At 40.6% G+C, this 18,064-nt stretch overlaps 1 protein-coding gene across 1 annotated transcript in view; it reads left to right on the forward strand.

Moving 5' to 3' along the window:
• The window catches only part of ncan (neurocan), a 178,118-nt gene extending 160,380 nt beyond the window's left edge, over positions 1–17,738 (forward strand). The window contains exons 13-16 of the mRNA XM_005795699.2: positions 1,469–1,551; positions 2,756–2,900; positions 10,243–10,425; positions 12,001–17,738. Of these exons, the coding sequence (XP_005795756.1) occupies positions 1,469–1,551; positions 2,756–2,900; positions 10,243–10,425; positions 12,001–12,137 (548 nt within the window). The 3' untranslated portion in view covers positions 12,138–17,738. The remainder of the gene's footprint in view (positions 1–1,468; positions 1,552–2,755; positions 2,901–10,242; positions 10,426–12,000) is intronic.
• The last annotated feature ends 326 nt before the right edge of the window (positions 17,739–18,064 follow it).

An 18,064-nucleotide genomic window follows, 5' to 3' on the forward strand; every position in this document is an offset into this window, starting at 1 on the left:
AGAGGAGCAAAAACATATATGACTGCAGAATTCTTAATGACCTTTGTAATCAAGACGTGACCACGTACTTTGCAAAAGAAAGTGAAATGACAGATTAACTATGGAATAAAACGATTTGATTGAAATCAAAATTGTATTAGACATGTAGTCTATTCAAAGTTTTTAATTTGGCTAATTAAGGGAGAAAATGGTCAAAGCAACGCTAAACTGATTTCATAATTCATTATTTTTTATTTTAAAAGTACAGTGCAAAACTGACAGATACTGTCCTTTTGATGATGATTGTTTTTTGTCGCGCAATCTGAAGGTGATCAGTTCACTTTCAACCTTCTGAGGTTTTGATCCAAGAACGAATCAGACAAAGTTCACGTTTTTTTCCCCTGGATGACTTCTTTCACAATGTCACACAAGGAAGTAGTGTGTTTGAGGTGATTCTTCAAAATACATCTACAGATGTGCCTCCTGTTAACTCAGATCAGTTCATTAAAGTAAAAGATGACAAAGCCATAATATCAACATCTGGGTCTCTGTATAATTGTGCAAAGAAATAGTAACCTCAGCTTATGTACGCTACACTTACTTCATTTAAGGCAAATACATATTTTTAGCTCTTGGGGTTTTTCATGGCAAGTAAATAGAGAACAATTGCAAGTTTTCTAGTCAAACGAGTGTTTGATTCTTATGTTTCTGCCAGTCTTAGACTCACTGTACAGTATGTTTGTTGACCACAGTCAGCAGTTTGTTTCAACTTGAACATACTCTGCTCTGTCTCTTGGCGCCTCGTCTCTTCAACCCCGTCGTTTTCCCCCTCCAGCAGCACTCTATCGCCACTTGAGTTATGACATCAGGATCACCAGCAGCATGATCCTGAAATGTTCAACTCGCTGTCTGTCTCAGTGAGACCACAGTACCATCCATCTACCGCTTCTTCTTTTTTTTCTTTTTTTTTTTTAAATTTCCAAAAAAAAAAAACAGTGCTCAGTTGCCTTGAAAATCGGTGTCTCCACCCCTGCAATAAAGGGTTCAGAGCCATTAGCAAGATTAATGGACCCATTAATGATATTAATCATCAACGTGATTGAAATTTTAATATGTACAGTATGTGCAGGGACTTTTGCACGCCCACACATGCAAATGAGTTTAAGCCAAAATTCCATTAGGGAAATTTCATTCACAAAAAACAACAAAAAAAAAAAAACACTGAACAGTCATCCTTTATGCATCTCAGACATTGCTGGTTGCTGTTATTGTCTCTCTGCTGCAGCCAATAAGTAGGACCTTCAGTCTTAACGCAGGAAACTTAATTTCTCAACCTAATAAATGTTTTTGGACATTAAAATCATATGCGATCATACATTCTTTGTGTTTTAGACAGACTTGGAGAACACCGTTACATTTTGGCAAAAGTGTTTGTTAAATATAAGATTTCTAAGACTTGATTTATTCATTTGTCTTACATCTGACGCAGGTCTGAGCCACGACAATACCTGGATTGGGCTGAACGATCGTACAGTGGAGGATGACTTTCAGTGGACGGACAAGACAGACCTGGTGAGGAAGCAATTACTGCCAACCAGCAGAGTTTAAAATGCTACATATAAGGGATGTGATGAGACACAAAATAATATCTAATTTATACAAAAAAATATCATGATCACTGATATACTTTTTAAAAAAAATAAACTTGATTATCATGTAACGAATCACTTATCAGAATTGAGTTTTCCTGTTTAGACTCTGTTGTCTTAAATGTAATTTCCTCTACCGTTAGCATGTATCGATTTATATGATATGCACTTGGATTTATTTTTTGCTTCACTGCTGACACACAAACTGTCTCAACATTAAAACCAAGCCCTTTATTTGTTGCCAACATCATTGCAGAAGTTGTCAGTAACATTAATACAAAACTAAAGGTTTATATTAAAGGTAAATATTTAAACTAAAGGTAAATATTGGAAAATAGTCCACACCAATGAAAGCAAACACAGCAGTAAATGCAGTAAGAACTTTATAAAATCCAAGTACTGTGAACAGATACTTGGATCAGACTGCGCAATCCTGGTTTCATGAGAATTTTGGTTGTATTTTTGGAAAAATACATTTGTTTCTTTCCACAAATACTGTAGAGGTTTTATGAATTACAAATTGTTTAAAATTAAATTAAGCCTGATCTAGTGGATCCCAGACACCTTAAGAAAACTGAAATGGCCCTTTAGTTCCAGCAGGAAGCTACATTGTAGCAGATGCCGGGTGTGGTTTTCTCAGACTACTTGCAAATTGTTTTTACCTCATTTTGTTCGCCTGCCACCATTTATCTGTTCTGCAGATAACCCAAAGTACTCCCACAAAAACTATTTTAAGGTAATGGATGCTTTTCTAATCTTAATGTAACCAAATTTTATCAGCAAGTCCTACCAAATCTTTATTAGCTGACTCTGTCGACATATCAGGGCAGCACAAGAACTACTTCCTTTCTCACTTCAAAATAAACATCTCAAACATAGCATCTGTTTCAAAGCACTTCAGAGCTGACAGAAAGCACAAACCCATTGCAGCAGACAACTAGAAATCACTTTTAGAGATGGATGACACTTTGACAAGAAATCTAATGCCGTTTTAATGAGATCTTATTGCTTCCCATAGTGAGTAAAACTGTATCATCAAAAACATTCAACACATGTTTTGTTTAGTTTTTTATTCAGCTGTTGTCATTCTTAACTTTCTGCATGTGTACGTTTCTTTGCGTCTGTAGCAATACGAAAACTGGCGGGAAAACCAGCCTGACAATTTTTTTGCCGGAGGAGAGGACTGCGTGGTAATGATCGCCCACGAGAACGGCAAATGGAACGACGTGCCTTGCAACTACAATCTGCCCTACGTCTGCAAGAAGGGAACAGGTGAGAGCCTGGGGCTGCAGTACGGAGCAGCACTCAGCAGGATGGAGGAGAAATTCATCAAATTTAAAGAGTGAGACTGAGGAGCAGGGGCTGAGCAAGACGGATACAGTGGAAACAACTGTGCTCCTCTTCTCAGTTTGAGACTTAAAAGTGCAATTATGAGGTATAAAAAAAGGTGAGCAAAAGTTCTTCAGATTTTTTTATTTTTTATATATATATATATATATATATATATATATATATATATATATATATATATATATATATATATATATATAAATCAGTTCAGACGTGTTCCAGCCCCTCTGCTGTTAAACCTCAGGGATTGATAAAAAAAAAAAAAAAAAAAACTTAAAATGATGATGAACACCCTGACTATGTCATACTTTACATTACACACGTCTCCCGTAAGGAGGAAGAGATTACCTCTGAGCCTCTTCAATCAGGACATGTTCAGCTCTTCAGAGTCTCATCATCCTCTTTCATTGACATTAGGCAACTTTCAGCAAGCTGCTCAAATTATTCTTATAAAGCTTGGTCTTCATAGACAACAGAGCAAACATATTAATCGGTTTGTCCCTTTGTGAACTTCTTGTCACCTGTTGAGGTTTCTCTCTGTTCTACAGCCAGAAAACTGCCACTGATTTACATACAGGACGCATTTATGATCAAAGGCTAAGATACTGGCATATGAGCCTCCTTCTTTTAACGACAACTTCCACACCACAAGTGTTTTTTGTCAGTGCGACCAGGAAGCACCAACAAATGACACATCGGTGAAAGATTTTTGACTTTTTGTCCAGCCTGTACCAGTGAATTTCTGGTCATCAGCCAATTTCTCTGCGCGTCTCTTTGACTGATCTTTAAATCAAAAATTAACTGGTTGTTTTAAAACACTAGGCTTTATGGTAATGGAGATGAGAAACCAAAAACACAAATAGATCTACAACTAATTAAAAGTTTTGCTGAGGATGTCGCAGTAAAGAGCTTTAAAGGAGAAAGCTCGGCCCTTTTTTAGACAGTCACTATGATAATTTAACCAAATCAAGTCTGCTTCTCCAAAACACAGAGAGCGTTCCTTCTGTCGCTGACGTAACGTGGAGCCCTCTGGAGGCGGTCCTGCTCCATTTCAGAATAAGCGCAGAGCTATTTCCTTCACAAGGAAGGTGTTGCACCACCTCTGAAGCACACTCTCACAAGTCCCCAGCATCGGGCCCACCTCTGACCTCAATCAGTCACTTGAAATCACCAGAATCTTTTCATCTTCCCGCTACTCCCCGCCGTCAGCCCCTTCTCCACTCCAAGTAACCCCGTGCACTGTCTTGTCCGATCAGTGGAGTTTGTCAGCGCCACGCTGCGAGTTCCCTGCCGGATTTCTAATTACCCCCGCTCAGGTGATCTGTTTGTCTTCTCATCACATGAACCTATCAGACATTGATCGACCACCTGGGAGGCAGCCAAGGAGGCGCATCACGCAGCCGGCAATGATTTTTCTTCCTGCTTAACTCAGAAGAGGAAAGAGATTAAAATGAGTAACATTATATGCATATATATGTACAGACAAAACAGTCTTTTTAGATGCTGTTCAAATACCGAGCCTCATTAGTGATCTACTTGTTGAAACTGGTAAAATTGTTTACCTTTGGATTACAGTTTCATTACAAATACATAATATTAAGTTGCTAAACTTGGTGTCAAATTCTACATATTGCATTTTCGTAGACGAGATAGAGTGTGTTAACATATTTTAGTAAAAGTATGTTTTTTTTTTACATTTTTATTATGACAATAATGCACCACTAATTAGCATTTTGAGGAAAATTGGAAAACTAGACCTATTAGGGGTTAGGCTGTGCATTTGAATTTGGAAAGCCTGCCCGGGAAATCTCAGTCATTTGCTTTGAGCTCTTTCATAAAAAAAGAAAAAAAAGAAAAGTGTGAGGGGGATTCACCTTCAGAGGACATGCAGTCTGAAATTGTTACACTTTTGATGGATTATTGTGTCCTATAGGTTGGAAGCGGAATTTGCATGGTGTCCTGTGAGCCCTCCATAGTTCTTCAGCTCCTCTTGTTTTTTAGTCTCTTTTTGAGAATTTCCATAGTCTAAAAGTCTCAAGAAAAGCAAAGTGGCAGAAATGACAACTGGGATATGCAAAGAAGCATTAAAGGTGGGAAACCAGAACCTGGCGGTTTATATGCATTGTAAGGCTGAGTAATTGGTATCTCTGGTGGGGCTGCGGAGATCTGCAGCTCAGGTGGGAGAATGTTGCGTATTAAACAAACGTAACATTGATGGAAACGTGGCCAGAAGAAATTCACTGCTTGAAAAACCTCTGTTTAGTCTCTTTCAATTTGCCAAAAGCCACTCTGTGTTGGACTCACACAAGAATCTAAGAATATCTTAAAAAGTTTGAGGGGTCTGAAAACTTTTGCAGGACACACTAAGATTTTTGTGTTTCTTCAGTATTTTTGGTTCTAGTGCAAATATCGTAGTACACTCGAAATGAGACAAAACTAACTTACAAGCAACTTTTCAGCAAGATATGAGACATTGTATTAAGTCAGTAATTTCTTAATGGTGATGAAAAAGTTATAAGTGAAATAATCTGCCAGTGAAACTAATACTTTTTCATCAATATTAAAGAATTATTTACTTAAAACAATCTCCATTTCTTTCTAAAAAGTTACTTTGAACTTAATTTTGTCTTATTTCAAGTGCACTAAGATATTTACACTAGATTCCTCCATCCATTGTCTAACCCCCTTGTCCCTAGTGGGGTCAGGAGGGGTGCTGGTCTCTATCTCCAGCTAACGTTCCGGGCGAGAGGCGGGGTCACCCTGGACAGGTCGCCAGTCTGTCGCAGATTTACACTGGATTCTAGACCAAAAATACTTTAAGGTTTTGTGCTTTTGCAATGTGTAGTTAGCGTTTGTTTATGCTCTAAGAAAGATTCACATGTTCATCTAGCGAAGGAAAGCTCAAAACTGCACAGAGATGATAAGAGTGCTATAGGAGAACAGCTCAGGCCTACTCCAGTTTGGGGACGTTGTTTTAAAAAATCGCTTTGTATCTCTGCGTTTTAACAGCGCTGCACAAATGAAACCATCACCTCTCAGTTGCCCCCAGCAGCCTGTCACCTGCAACATTCACAAAGACGAGCATTTTGCATTTTGGTCTTTAGTAACAAAAAAGTGAATCTGTCAACATGAAGCTCTTCCACGTGAGCTTCTCTCTCTCTCCCCTGGTCGAAAATGCACACATGCAGCCACTTTACATCTCTCTTGTTTTTCCCTGTCGTCATTGTCAGTTGGTGTGCAGATGCTTTGAGGCCGTAAAGGAGCGCTGAGAGGACCCAGCATCAAGCTGTCTGCAGCTCTTCGCATTCCTCCGCCTCACACTGACAACCCCCCGCTACACAGGAATAAAGGCGCAAATAATCCCTCTGTAGCTGCTCACAGCATGAATAAACACAGCCAATGTATGCAACTTTTAGAAAACATAAACAAATGTGTCTGGGTAAGCTTTATGAAGTGTACATTTTTAGTATTATTTAAATGTATGTACAAGAGGAAAATGTGTAAAATAGTCAACGTAGTCCTGCAGTTTCCAGGCGTATGCCTGCGCCTCCGGTGTGCCGCTACCTTGTGAACAACATTTTTTGTGGATTTTCTGGTGTAGATCTTTTCATTCTGACTTATAGAGTTTGACATCCAGGGCTTTATGCTGCAAAGACCTTTTCTGACTTAAAAAGTGCTCTGTGAAATCTCTGCTTTGGTTGCTTCTTCTGGGTTTAGTGACATTTGCTTTCATCCATCTTTCAGTATATCTGACTTGTCTTGCCATCGCTGCAAAATTAAAAAAAAGAAAGAAAATAAACTCCACATGGGGAAAAGGCTTGTAGGCAAAGAGAAAACTACCTTTTAGCCATCAGTCTTCGTTGACTCGGTGATTTTCCTGTGTCAAAAAGAGTCTGATTTTCCCCTCCCTTCTTCTTTCACAACCCATTAAACTGTAAATGTGGCATTAGGATTTCCATCTGAATTAATGATACTGCTTCGCCTTTTAGAGGGTGTTAAATCATTTACGTTGGGAAAACTTACAAAGATATTCTGATTGCATATTTGGTTATTCCTGTGATGCACGAATAAAGTTCACGGAAGAAATCGGCGGTAGTTTGACAGTCGGACAATATTTGCAGTGAAAGTCACATTTATTGGCACCATGCCGCATTTAATGGTAACATGATGCGAAGAACGCCTGACAATATATTAATCTTTTATTGCAGCAGCAAAGTCGAGCATGAACAATTTATAAAACAGAACGTTTAATTTGAGTACATTTCTTCATTGGAGGAAAATCTCGTCTTCTGGAAAGAATTGTTTTGAGCAGAATCACTGGTGGCGCCTGCTCTAATAATCCATTTGAAATGAAAGTAAAGCATTTTCATTCATACTTGTATTTATTCATTTATGACTAATTAGTAGCCCTCTGTTTCTCTGGACTATAAATATGATGTGACTCAGGACATTTCTCATCACCACTGATCACCAAGGTAGATGACATATATTGTGTTTATCTTGCCCGTGACCAGGATGTTAGGTGAGGTAAAGAAAATCTCCAAAACTCACAGTTGGAGAACAACAGACAGGGGTGACATCTTGAGTTTATCAAATCTCCAAAACAGCCATTGGAGCCCAGAAGAACCCGGGTTCTGACATTTTCCCAGGAAAACAAGGTGATATTTATACCGCCATCACAAACATTAACATGTAGAGTTTCTTCAGCTTCACTGATGCTGGTTAGATGAGTCAGTGGTTGATCGACCAGCAATGTATCTTGTGAAAAATCACGCAGACCCATAGGAGCCCTGTTATGCATGACATTATTAACCTTTTACATTTTTAATGAAAAAAATGTGGTGAACTCCACCAAAAAACTAAAAATGCATACGAGTACCTATTAGCCTACTGATGTACAGTACAGACCAAAAGTTTGGACACAACTGTGTGTCCAAACTTTTGGTCTGTACTGTACTTCGATAGGTTAATGATTCAAAAAGCATAAACAAGCCAACACAAAAGTGAATCAACAAGTCTGAGCAAAAGTTATTGGAGAAAACTGAATGCTGTCCTATGGAAGAGTGGTAGTTGTGCAGAGTATTAACAACAAAGGTACCAAAAGCTTTGATGACACAAAAAAAAACCTATTAATTCTTAACGTTTGATTTTTCTCACTTGTTGAATTTAACAGTACTTTTTAGTACAATTTTTTTTTGTATAGATTTTTTCTGTCTACATGCATGTTTTTAATGTCTTCTTTATATTATTTATCTATTCGTGGTGCTCGGTACTTTGTTTCAGGTGCAGCTGGTGTTACAGCGCTACGTAAAGTTGTTGTTGATGATGATGATGATTTTTAGCCAATTCTACCTAAAAAGACATGCAGTTCAGGATTAATATGAGATAAAACTGTACCATTGTGATTAGTTCAGAACTGATCCTGAATGTCCATCACTAATATTTAGTTAAGATCTACCTGTGAGTTGTGTTTGCATTAGCTTTTAAGTGTAGAATAGATGCATGTAACGGAGATTATTCCCCATTACATGTAAAGCAGGTGACAGCTGAGTGTCAGCTCTGTGACTCCTAACCAGACAGTCTCAGCCCATCCAGCATTACCGCAGGAGACTGTTGGAGTGCTTCCCTGTGGCTTTCCCATCCTGTCAGTCTCTGCACAGCGTGTCGGTCCCATCTCCTGCAGCTTCTGTAAACATTTTCCTTATCCTCGCTCCTCTTCTCATATGTCGAAATTGCATTTTTACCTTGACAGGCGCCCACTCACACTCAAGTCTTACACTGACTTTGCTGTCCTGCAGAAACGAAATCCAGATTATGATGCTTGCAGTGCGGTAATGCTCTAAGAAAACTGTAAGCCAAAGTCTGAATGTGTGTCTGTATGTGTCCTTAAATTTGGGATTTTGTAGGGATGATGAACCCATAAGATCCTTGCAATTTAAAGACTATTTGTGTAATGAAGAGGGGGCATAACCAAGCTAAAGCAGACAACTTGGAAACTGTTTTTAAAATCTAGATAGAGGAAGTAAGACGGGATGTTTTTAGATTTTGTATTTGCTAAAGAAGTGATATCTAAGTTTTGAGTTGTGTTCTGTGAAGTCAGCCGGCCCCAAATCAGGTTAACAATCATCGTTGGTTAAGTGTTTAAAAAGAAGACTTCAAAAACATTTAATCTTTTTCTCAAGTCTATCTTACTTTGTGTTGTTTTACGGATTAAAATAATATTAATAAAGCCTAAAGATTATTACCTGCAGTCAGCCTGATCTTTGATTGGCAAGTGAAATACTGAAAAATCTGTTTGTTTCCACCAATCATTTTTCATCTATTAATGCATCAACCTGCATCATTTACTTTGAAGTAGTCTCTTTGAGTTTAATAAAAAAATAAATAAGTAAGTTAGGCACATATGCATTGAAGTATAATCTTTTCATTTTTCATTATTAGTTTATTTCTTTCAAGTTATTGCTTTGTCATAAAACCGGGAGCACATTTTTTAAAATTATTATTTTATATCTTAAAGGTATTAAAAGTCGCTCTTGTTGTTTTTCTACTGCTCTAAATGACAGAGAGCGCTCACTCATCAGAAATGGAATGGGTATTTAAAGCATTACAGCTGCTGCACATCAACAACATCTAAACAATGTTTTGTAGCCAAGTTATTTAGCTAATTGATTTTAGCTGTTAAACCTATAAGGTAGTTCTAGTTTTAGCACTATACTGCACTGTTTACATAAATATTCAAATGGGCTAAAAGAACATTTTCCAATAAATGACAATTGAAAGTTTAACAATTTTAGCACACCAGTAATTTTAGTAAATTTTACTATTACTTGATTCTAGATAATAACATTGGGGGGTAGCAAGGGAAAGGTTAGTTTTTGCAATATGATTTATCTGTATACTTTTTTGCTATATGACCTGTTGTAGTTTATAGTTATCAGTTTTTTTTTCTCAAATGTGTTTGTGAAGTGACTTTTTCACTTCTCCTAATCCTTCTGAGCTTGAAATGCTGCAAAAAAATCCATGTTTATATGTTGTTCAACATTTGTCCGCATCAGCATTGGCTCATGGTCTTTTGAAGGCATCAGTGAGCGTGTACCTAATCCTGGCATAAATCAGCTGCTTTGTTTAAGCCCGGCTCGATGTTTTTGAAACTGATTAATCCAGGACCTTTGTGCTCGCCTCAGTCAGGCCCAGCTGTCTTTTTTTTCGCCCTGGATTCCCCTGCTCTGAACTTGTCCTCTTTGTGCCCCTTGTGTCTCTCCAGTGCTTTGCGGCGCCCCTCCCAGCGTGGACAACGCCTTTCTAATTGGTCGGAAGCGTTCCCACTACGACATCCACTCCATAGTGCGCTACCAGTGCGGCGACGGCTTCCTGCAGCGCCATGTTCCCACTGCTAAGTGTCGTGCCAACGGCAAGTGGGACCGACCCAAAATCATCTGCATAAGATGTGAGTTTCACGCAGCACGGTTCTCACAGACGTTACTTAAAGCTGTACTTTCGTTTGTTTTATTTTTAGCACGTTCCCCGCCACGGGTCCCGAACATCGAACCTACATTAGCAGCCCTGAGGCTCGGCTGTCACTGTGAGCGTTGTGGCTCGCCAGCCCTGCTCTCATTATTAATAATTGCAAGCAAAAACATTACCGTGGCTGTGGCCTGAATTAATTCCCCTGGGCTTTGCTCAGAAGTGATTGGGTATCCTTTGAAGTGCGTTATGCTCAAGGTTGTTTTTTGGGGTTTTTTTCCTTTAAAAACATGTTTTACAACAGGTACAGACTCAATGCAATAGAACAGATGTGTGCTGAAAGGGAAAATGTTCAGCCTTTTTTACTCTATATTTTGCATGTTCACGATGCAAAACGCAGGAATAAAACAGTCAGGCACTCGCTCATCCATCTTAAACCCTTTCACTTTCTGTTATAATCACTGTGTTCAATGTATTTTCATGGGATTTTAGGTGACACACCATAACACAGTAACAACACTGTGAAAAATTATTTTAGAAAAAATGTTTGTTTTTTTTACAAACAAAATCTCTAGAGTTATCTCTAGCCCACCTGAGTCGATACTTTGCAAGGCCCTATAAAATGTCAGATTTCATACCTCATCCTTTTCGGGGTGTTCTGTCAGTCTTCGAGAGCTGGTATATCCTGCATGTTACATTTCTTCCCCTGGTCCAACACACCTCAGTCAAATGATGGCTCATTTGCAGGCCTCTGCAGAACATGCAGAGGAGGTAGCAACTACAACCAGGAAGAGAACTAAACCTATCAGGACTCTGGAGGGCTGACTCTGGACACCCCTGATGTAAAATATTCTCCCTCCGTCACACACCTTCCTCTTGTTTAGCATTTCGAGTTAATTTTGTTCTGATCAGATTTGACTCAGATTACACAGGAAGCAGAATGTCTTTCCTCTTCAAGAGGACACATAAGGAGCAAGATTCACTTTAATATTCTACAAGCCGAGGCTCGCGTTTCACATCGCTCTGCTCAGAGAGTGACAGTAATGATGAAATACTGAAATAATGTAGCTTCTGTTCAAACTGATAAAGACGGCATCGCTTCTTCTGACTCCTAATGTGTGGAAGCGGGCTGTTTTGACGCGCCGCAAGTTATAAAATTTGTAAGCGTTCATCGCAGATGACATGTCGGACCGATGCGATTTGGCACCGCACCCCGGGACGAGCTCTCACAGAGGATGGGAGTGGGTGGCTATCTCGGCGCGCGCTTGCTAAAGGCGCCCGGTCCACACAGTGTGAGATTAAACAGATAACCCCTCAGTGTTTCAGACACTCTGCACGGAGAATGGGACGCTCTGACCTTGCTGCTCTTTGATCCCCTCTCCCTTGCGTCCTACCTGGTTCCACCTGCCTTCGACAATCCACCTGAAAGCCTGTGATGTTCCCCCTGGGATGCATGTCTGTCTTCCTGGTTTTTCTCTTTTTTTAACTCTAGAATTCCACTTTAATAAATCACACTGTTTTTTTTCTCTGTCTCTCTCTCTCTCTCTTGTTTCGCCAGCTCGGCGGGCCCACCGTTACCGACGCCACCACCACAAGGCGAGGAGGGAGCGCAGGAAGCACAAGCGGCATGGCCACAGAGAGGGGGGACACCACGGAGGGGAGTTCAACCAAGGCCACAACCACGTCCGTTTCTGAACCAAAAAACACAAGAAAAAAGATTGGCACCCTCTTTTTTTTTTTCTTTTTTTTCCTCCCTGCTGCAACCTGCAGCTTGCCTGTCTCCCCGTTGTCCTCATTTCCCCAAATACCACTTCAAACTCTCAGCCCATAAACTCCCTGCCCCCCTTTCTGTTCTGCCCTTACTCCCCCACCCACCTCCTCACCCCCTGGTGCACAGAGGCAACCTGCTTATTACTCCCCTCTGAGGCCTGCCAAAGTGCTGCCAAGGTATAGCCAGGACTCTTAACAACCACATTGACATCCCTTCTTCTTCCTTTTCTTTGTTTCATTTTTGGGCTCCAGCTCCTTTGTCTGTCCTCTCACATGTTCCAGTAACTCTCCCTTTGAGCTCAGCCCTTGACCTGTTTTTTTTTTTGTTTTTTGGGTTTTTTTGAGTACGAAAAGAAAAAAAAAATTTTAGTTTGAGTATGGACTTTGTTTGGCGAGAAGTGGTTTTAGTATGAACTGTAAATAGGGGTGACATCACTGAAAATGCCGTATCAAAGTCAGACGAGTCAATGGGAGACGTCAAGATATTGACTTGAGCCTTTTGTCTATCGAACAGTTATTTTTTACAAATGCTCTGTGTTTATCTCCTGATCCTGCTGCTTTTCCGTTTGCCCCTTTGTAAGACACTGCTGCGGACTCGCAGCGCCGCCGCCGCTGCGTCGTTCTGATACAGATTTCGCTGATTTTTCAACCAGAGGCGGTTGTAATTGAGTTATTTGATTGTTAGCGTTGTATTTTTCTTGTCAGTGTGAGACAGTTGCTTTAGATCAGATGATGAAAGCCCAGAGGAAAAATGGATAATGGCTCCGATTTCTGGCTCACCTAAATAAATCATCTGAGGCATCCCGAACGGTTGAAGGTGTGCCAACACCTTCTCTCCCCACCCACTCCCTATCACTTCCAGGGTTAACCTGCACATTTGATACCGATTGTCTCAACTCAGCTCAAAACTTCCACATTTGTTTTCTGTTCTCATAAAGGGGAAGTAGAACGGTGAGGGTCATAAGATTTAGACAGTCTTCCTGCTCCATGTGAAGATATCTTGAGTCACTGTGATTTCATCTGCTGAACTTAAGCGAATTTAACTTAAGCTAACATTTAAGTGAGTAACTAAAATCCCAACACAGAAGTTCCAGTGAAAAGTTTTCAAACGTTCGTCGTGCCAGAAATATCACTGCAATATGGATTTAGTATGAAAATATGATGCAACAATTAGTTGCACAAGTAAAAATGTCCAGTGGATTTTCTCAAACTCATCCGTCTGTTCATTCGTTTGTCTTGTCCAGATCACCTAAACAAGCTTCAGCGATTTAACAGTCGCACTCAGACGACGGAAAATCAATTTGGATGTTCAGAGAAAATGATAAACCAACTCATGTTCAAGCTTTCCATAATGAGAAATCTGCTGGAAACGGTACAGATGATGTTCAGATGGAAATCATGATTAATATTTTTTTTAAAGGACAGATTCTTCGTTGGCTACTGGGTCTGGTTGCTGCAAGGTGAAGCAGAAACACTGTGACGGTTGTGAATTATTGGTTTACTCATCACAAGTCACACAATTGTCACAGCGTTCTACATGATCACGTTTTACTTTTGTCATTCAGCCCTATTGTACACATAAATGACTAAATAGACGACTACCTACAAATTACTTTAATTTAGCTCAAGTCACAAGCTAGCTCAAACTTGGAAGAGTTGGGGTTTTTTAACAGAATAGTGATAAAGCATATTTCCATTTCTCAAATCTAAGTCTTCTATGGATTCAATAAAATCTCCAATGAATTCACACCTGTGCACCCAATTCTAGTTTCAGAAAACCCTTGAGTCGCTGTTATCAGTCTACTCTGGAAAAAGTGAGTTGAGTTCAAATAATGCAAAAATTCAAATGCATTCATCTTGATGTTGAGTCTATATAAGCTTCTAATATGACAGGTAGACTGAAGGTAAGACACACAATCAAATCTAATTGGAGCAAATGTACTTTATACCTCCACTGTACAGGAAATGTTTGTGCTTTTTTTTTCATAAAAAGGAAACAGATGGTTTCCCCAATCAGCTGTTTTTGAGATAACCAACTTATCAAACTGATTTTCCTGAGTGTTTTATGTAAGAAACCATCTCATGTTTCATCAAAGTAAATACATCCAATCCCCATTTGTTTTGTTTTTTTGTTTTTTGTTCTCTTTCTTTATAATCAATCTTCAAACACACTGATATGATATAACCTCTTTTTCGTGGCTTACAGATGAGGTGGATTTCTGGATCACCAGTAAAATTCACTGCAGTCCTGTTTCTTGTGTTAACTTTCCTACTGACATGTACTTAGTGTTGCTCTAGCAACTAAAATGACAAAAAAAGTGAAGACAGATCCAACATGATTTTATCAGATAAGTTACACATCACATTAGGTTGCTCAATAATATTTGCTTTTATCGATTGTCGGTAAAATTATCTCCCCCCAACAGCTGATTGAGTTGAACAGACCTAACCAACTCAGACATACACTGACTGATGTGAAGCCATTTGTCAGAGCTGTACTGACTGACTGGGGTCGAACATTATCACAGGGAATATGAAGCTGTATCGTTGAGTGTAGGAACTCGGCGTTCATGTGTTTTTACGATACGAAAGAGTGATGGCGGCTGAGGCCGTTGTTGACCATGGAAAGGGTCAGTGAGGTTAAGGCTTGCTGTTTCTGAGTCAGACAGAAACTCCCACCTGAAGATGGCCGTGCCGCGTGTTGTGCTTTAAAGAGGAGATTGAGGTGGACTGAACAAAAAAAGAAAGAAAGAACGCTTTGCTCTGTCTTCTCTCAGCTTTACTGTCCAGATAAATCGTTGCTCTTCTTTTTAAAGCCGACCCTCGAGGTTTGTGCTTGTGGGATTATGACCCTCATTCTGGCATGTCTAGCTTTGATGTTTCTTTATCTTTTGCTGGATCTTTTTTTCTTACTCCTTTAGTACCTATGTGCTTTTGAAGGATTCATCCATCTTTGCCGATCCACTTTCCTCTTCTTTTTTACAATTTTATTTTGAACAGAACGTTAATGTTTTCAGTACTGTAGCTTCCACCTGAGGCTGCATGGATCAGAATTTTGAGCCCAATTTATTTATTTATTTTTGGTGGTTTTTGTAAAACTAGTACTTACAGATCCTGACTTAAGCTGATTTAAGGTCTTTTTGTACAGAGAGAAGAGGAAGACATGCAGTAAATGGTAAAACTAAGTTGCACTGATCACTGTAGCCTCAGCATATGGTGCCTGTGCTCCATACGCAAAGCACTACAAAGCCATGTAGTGCTTTGTCTTTTGTATCGTTATATTAGCAAAGAGGGCAGTTAGCATGGCTATCATTGCAAAAATATGCCTGTGTCTGAAGGTATATTTGTAGTATAACTTTGTCATCCTACAGAGACAGGAGTGGAAAGCTCAAAAGGATGAGAACAGCTTACCTACTTTCTGCTGAATGTCTTGCTCTCGCTCGCTTTCTTGCAGCCTGGACTTACCACGGACTTGTCTCAACGTGTCTTTGAGAAAATAAATCTTAAACAGCTTCTTACATTTCTGAGCATCATTTTAACCACGCAAAATAACCTAAAATTAGCTTTCAGTCTTCTTTGCCCAGTTGCATCCTGACTGCCTCAGTACGGCACATTCCTCAGTCAGAATAAGATGAGATTTTTCAGTTTCCAAACTCTTGTTCACCGGTCGGTCCCAGTCGGCCACCGGATGATTTCTCTACGTGCTACATGTTATGAGCAGCGTTGAGGCGAAGTCTGCTATTTGCAGATGATATCTTTGCCTTTGTTTGTCTCCTCTCACCTTGACTGGGACAACAACAGTAATCGTACACCTTTGTATCAGTTCAATTAATCTCCTGCATGCCTAATTAACAAGCTGCATTATCAGCCCAACCACAGAGCTGCCATGACAGGGGAAGGGTAATGCTGATGGACAGTCAGAGGAGGGTACATGGTGGCTGTCACAGCCATCAAACCCCTGTTGCTCTGCAGATGTCAGGCTGCTTTCTCTCCCCCTCCCTGCCCCCTGTCGCTCCTGTAAAATAGATTGACCATGGGTGGGTGAACAGAAGGGCAGACAGACGACCCTCTCACTGCAGACTTGATGCTTGAGAAACAGGGTAATTACAGCTGGGTAAAGGTTCGGCCGCGTGACGAGACCTAAAATAAAATAATGTGATAAAGTTGCAAGAACCTGAGTTGAGCTCCGAGCCTAAAATCCACGAGGCAAGCACGTTGAAGAAACCAAAATCCAACGTGACTGAAGCGGATCATTTTGTAGCACAAAAACAGACCATGGGATCCTCACGCAGAGATGCCCTCTTTTAAATCCAGCCATCAACGCTTCTCACAGGAATACAAAACAAAAGCGTTTTTACCTCAAACATGTTAAATGAGCTCAAACACGCACACACACACACACACACACACACCAGTTCCTCCTCTGACTTCAAACACAGTGTTTGGTTCCTTTCAAAATCCTCCTTTTAATCTTCCTCACTCCCACTCGGCTCGCTTTTCCTCTCCAGGCGCTACAGTCGGAGGCCTGAGGGCAGACAAACACACAGCCACAAAGCCTTATCATTGCAAATCATAATCATAACATCGAGCTTGTTAAGATGTTTCGGCCAGCTGTCTCTCAGGTCAGAGGCGGGAGCGACTCCTTGGGGGAGCCGGTGGGTCCGTTTCTGCTCGTTGAGTCGAAGAGAGGTGTGAAATGTTCGGGGCGTCTTCACGCCTGAAATTTCACTAATCAGCTCGATTTTCAGTATTTAGCTCTTTGAGATGTGGCTAAATATGGAGGGGTTTTAACAAAAGGTCCATCTGAATCAATCAAGCAAACATGCAGCGGGTCAGTCGAAAGATGGGCTGACACTCCACCTTGTCTGTTTGTCAAAAAGCAGCTTGAAGGAGGCGCATGCAATAAAAAAAGAGAGAGTCGGTAATGACAGCATGACAACAGCGATGCAGTGGCTGCCGTCCTTCTTCAGTTGCACACAGACAGACTATTGATTTCATGATTAGGCAGTCTGTCTTGTTCTCTTATTAAGTCTGTCAATGGCATCGACGGCGCAATCGCATCGACTGACTGCTGAGTGTTTTCTAAATGACAGGAAAACAGACACAGTTCTCTGCGCGTTTCGTTGTTTTCACGGGTTTTCGTTTCCATTCCGAACTCTCTTTCACTCCCATTTCATTCTCCCGGCCTTTCCCCTTGCGGTACCTGTGGAGCATTACACCGCTGGAACTGAGCTGAGACGATTTATCATTGTCAGGAAAGAATGACTGAGACAAACGCAGTGCAGGAGCCGGTGACAGATGTTTCCCCCTCTTTCCTCCGTTACATATCTCCTCACGCGTTACTCTAGTCCTTTCCTTACAATCCATTTATACTCTGGGTGTGTTTGTTCGTTGCTTAGCCTCTCTGGGCCGCATTCACACAGCCGGTGAAAGCTCTCCCGAATCCCAGCTCCATCTGATTTTTTTCTCTTTCTTGCACACAGCCACAAAAACGCGCACACACACACACACACACACACACACACACACACACACACACACACACACACACACACACACACACACACACACACACACACACACACACACACGCTGCTGCTGTTGTGAAACTGCTGCAATAGGTACACAGAGGCGCTTTGGTCAACACGGGCACTGCAGGAGAGCCCGAAGCAAAGCTGGGCATCTACAGTACAAACTTCATTGTTGGCTCTGTTCCCTCTGCGCAGCGTCTCAGCTTGCAGGTTTCTACAGTGAACACAAATGCAATATATAAAAGACTGAAGCTGACGTTGCATATGGCTGTGTGAATGTGGCTCACCAGTATTTATTCATATTTATCAGTGTATGTTCTT

Source organism: Xiphophorus maculatus, chromosome 9 (genome assembly GCF_002775205.1).
Source record: "Xiphophorus maculatus strain JP 163 A chromosome 9, X_maculatus-5.0-male, whole genome shotgun sequence".
In the NCBI taxonomy this organism is placed as follows: Eukaryota; Metazoa; Chordata; class Actinopteri; order Cyprinodontiformes; family Poeciliidae; genus Xiphophorus; species Xiphophorus maculatus.